The sequence below is a fragment of the Thermobia domestica genome, chromosome 14, assembly GCF_964235325.1.
Source record: "Thermobia domestica chromosome 14, izTheDome1.hap1.1, whole genome shotgun sequence".
Taxonomy (NCBI): domain Eukaryota; kingdom Metazoa; phylum Arthropoda; class Insecta; order Zygentoma; family Lepismatidae; genus Thermobia; species Thermobia domestica.
Genome location: NC_137467.1, coordinates 17,279,069 through 17,283,258, shown reverse-complemented (window position 1 = coordinate 17,283,258; position 4,190 = coordinate 17,279,069). Strand labels below are relative to the sequence as shown.

General features: G+C 36.2%; 1 protein-coding gene across 1 annotated transcript; it reads left to right on the top strand.

Moving 5' to 3' along the window:
• The first annotated feature begins 2,355 nt into the window (after positions 1-2,355).
• Positions 2,356-2,823, top strand: LOC145669745 (uncharacterized). Its single transcript, XM_081738079.1, has one exon. It carries the CDS (start codon positions 2,356-2,358, stop codon positions 2,821-2,823), a length of 468 nt encoding a protein of 155 aa, XP_081594205.1.
• The last annotated feature ends 1,367 nt before the right edge of the window (positions 2,824-4,190 follow it).

Below are 4,190 nucleotides of genomic sequence, written 5' to 3'. Positions count from 1 at the left end.
ATCCTAGTATGCCTACTTTTGACGAAAAACATTTTCCGCAACTTTTAAATAATACAAATTCTGTGTGCGAACTGAACAGTGTGAATTCTCGTTCTTCAGTAGTTCAAATAAATACATCTAGTGGTACTATTACTGAGAAGTCAGATAGCTGTGATCATGATTCTCAGTTGCCGTTGTCTCCAGTACAACAGACACACATATCAGCGGATGTCCCTCCATCTCATTCTGCCAATGAAATGGATAATGTGCCTGATGAGCGAGAAATTTCTTCTGATAAGTTGAATTTTACAGAGAGTACCGGTAATGGTTAGGTTTGCAACTTACCTGGTTCCCAAGAGCAAGATAGCTTGTCTGATAAAAGTATAACTGATCACAGTATATTTTCTCATTCTAATGACATACATGTTGATTCTCCTATCACAGACTTAAATGAAATTACCGAAAAAACTTGTACTTGTCGTAAACGTACCAAACAAAACGAAATAAGTCAAAAACTGTTCATAAAGATCTGAAACTGACACAAATATGTCTAGTATGCCTACAAGAAGCGCTGTTATGATGTGATTATTTCTCTTGTACATTATATTTTTAATAGGTTAAGCTATAGTAGGTTCAACTAGATTAGTTCCTCTTTTATTAATTAGGTCAGGTTTACTTTATGATACTTCTGTGTGCTAAGCTTTATCAAATTCATTTTTACGTTAACTACTATGCTGTTTCTGCTATTTTCTTTGAAGAACTGTATTCTTCCTCAGTGGTCATTGTATTTCCTTGCCAATGTGATGTTGCTTAAAATAGCTACAATTAACATTAACAATATACAAAGCCCCCTCAAGCAATTCGCACTCTATGCTTTTCTACGAAATGAAGGGATTGATGAAGTTGGTATCGCGGAACTAAATTTAAGTCTATCATACACAGTTGAAAATAATTTTGACAATAGTATCACAGGTACAGCAATTGCTTTCAGGCCTTCAACACGCTTTTCTTCTCCTGTGTATCATCCGTCTGCTCGCATCTTAAGTGGCAAACTAGGGGATATCAATGTTGTCAAACTTTATGCACCAAGTGGCTCGCAAGCTAGAATCCAGCGAAATTCCTTCTTTTCACAGGATGTAGCTCTCACACTAGGACCCAGTGTTGACAAATTAATTATGGCAGCTGATTATAATTGTGTTTTAAGACCTGAAGAACAAACTCCCGGCTTTAATTTCAGTCATGCTATCCAGGAATTAGTAACTGGACTTCATTTACAAGATACATGGATATGTCTGAGGCCACAAGCACGTGATTATACTTACTTATCATATCAAAGTGCATCACGCCTTGATCGTATATATGTCTCCCCACCATTGGTGCCATGTATTAAACAAGTTGAAATTGTTCCTATTTCCTTTTCTGATCACTGTGCTTTACTGTAACTTTTTCTTTAATTCATCTAAATGTTGAACGAGGTAGGGGTTACTGACCATTAAATACTTCGATATTGGAAGATGATCATTTTTGTGCTGAGTTTCAATCGAAGTGGCAATACTGGATTAGGCAAAGAAAATATTTTCCTATTCTTAGTGAGTGGTGGCATAGTTACTTCAAACAACAGTTTACTAGTTTCTGCCGCTGGTACTCCTCTGAAAAATCCAGAGATCTTTGCAATTTGCTTTACTTTTATAACAAATGCTTAAGAGAGGCTCGATGTGCTGCTGTTTCTACGTGTCGATGTTGCCTCAGGTTAAACGTTATCAAGCATTGCTTCTAAATTTGAATCGTCGACGTATAGCTGGAATCAAGATTAGAAGCAAGGTCTCCTTAGTAGATGTTGATGAAGAACTATCATTATATCATGTACTTCGTGAGATGAAACGAGGCCAAGACAAGTGGATCCATCACATCCGTGATGAGGAAGGACAACTTCATGAAGATATTGCATCCATTAAAAATGTATTTCTGTCGTATTACCACAACCTATATAGTTTTTCTGAAGTTCATAACATGCCTGAGGAACCTTTTGCACCACCCTCTTGTGTTCTTGAAAATACAGCAAAACAATTTCTTGTGCGCCTATTCACTATTGATGATGTACGACAGGCAGTAATGACAGCACCTAAAAGAAAATCTCCAGGACTAGATGGAATACCTGGCGAATGGTATGTTATTTTTTTCCTCTCATCGGTGAAACACTAACAAATATTTCAGTGATAATCCACAGATTCTGTATCGCACTCCTGGTGTTACAGTGTTTATACCTAACAACCACATCCTATAAATGTTAATCACTATCGACCGATAACTCTTCTCAATTGCGATTACAAGTTGCTTGCTCGTTGTTTGTACAATAGACTCCTGGACCATTTCAGTATGCACGAGGAAGTGAAAAGAAAATTTACCATGTGCTACAAACTGTACATGATGTTATTGCAAAATTACCAGTCTCAAAATACTAGTCATGCTTTGCTAGCCTTAGATTTCAACCAGGCATTTGATCGTGTAAATCACAATTATTTGTGGTCTTTGTTGCAACACATGGGAGTCGAAGATTTATTTATTCGCTGGATTCGAGTTTTGTATGATGCAGCAAAATCGAAACTAAAAGTCAATGGGTTTCTGACAACTCCTATTGCCATAAAACGTAGTGTCAGGCAAGGCTGTCCATTAAGTATGACTCTATTTATAATTTTTATATGCCCTTTACTATACAACATCAATCAACGTATACAAGGTCTTCGTATCTGTACTGTTCCTATCAAAGTGTGTAGTTTTGCTGATGACATAAATGTGTTTTTGAGAGACCCACAGGATTTAGAACTTGTTGAAGACTGTGTTTAAAAATATTCTAAATATTCAGGTGCACTTCTTAATCGAGTAAAGACTAAACTCATGCCTTTAGGAAATGGTTCTACAAATTCATATGACCATTTCAGAAAGTAGTGCCGGTTATAAAAATATTAGGCATTTATTTTCCCCGCAACTTGCATGACAGCATATCAAAAAATTTTGAAGATGTTTTTCTGAGGGTGAGATCTGTTTTACATCAACACCAATATCGTCAACTTTCGCTGATATCTCGTGCATATTTTGTGAATACATATGCCTTTTCCAAGTTGTGGTATATCTGTCAAATTTTGCCAATGCCTAAACCTTATATTCACAAATTTACAAGTATAGGTAACTGGTTTTTGTGGACAGGTATGATTTTTCGAGTACGCTATCCAGCTACATGTTTGCCATATCATGAAGGAGGATTGAACTTGATACATGTTGAAAGTAAAATGAAAGCTTTATTTTACCACAGAGGATTCCAAAACATTCAAGGCATTGGAGATCAACTCAACACTACATTACTTTCATCTCTCGTCGCTACCAATGATAAAACATTACCAGTGTCTTTGTCTCTCATTCCTCCCGAATTTTGGTATTTTACAGACGTTCTATGTACTTATTTTTATTTGTCTGCCAGTGGCGCCCAAAATCTTCCTCAAAATGTGAAACTTCTTTATGCTCTGCTTTTACAACAACAAAATAACCACTGTCATCACATAATCTTCATATTACCAAATGAGAATTGGAAACAGATCTGGAGGAACATTTCCTTCAATTTTATATCAACTTCAGCTCGTTCGATAAGGTACAGGGTTGTTAATAACATCATAGACACTAAGGGAAAACGACATCATCTCCAGATTACTGACGACAATCGATGTGATCTCTGTGGTAAAGTAGATATGTTGGAACATCGTCTCACGCTCTGCAACAGATCAACAACGATTTGGGAAATCTATTGTGAAATGATTCAATACCTGCGTAAAATCAGCTTCGACTGTGTTACTGCCCAGATGCTCCTGTTGCCTGATTTCAAGTATTTTCCAAAACAGAAACATCATTCTGTCATTTGGCTGAGTGCAAACACAATTGAATTTCTTCTGTCTCCTTGTTCTCCTGAAGCACGTCACACGTACAAGGACTTCCTGTGTTTACGATATGGAAAATTCCCTCCGCCAAGGAAGAAAATATTATTTGCTAATTATCTGAATTATCTTTTCTATGGTCAATCTTTATAATTTTTTATATTACATATTCTTTACTGAGACTGTAATTATAACTGTCAATTATGAAACTTTATTATTGTAATTCGACAAGAATGTAAATAATAAGTAAATAATAATAATAAAAAGTCGGAAGAGCACGCGGCTAGT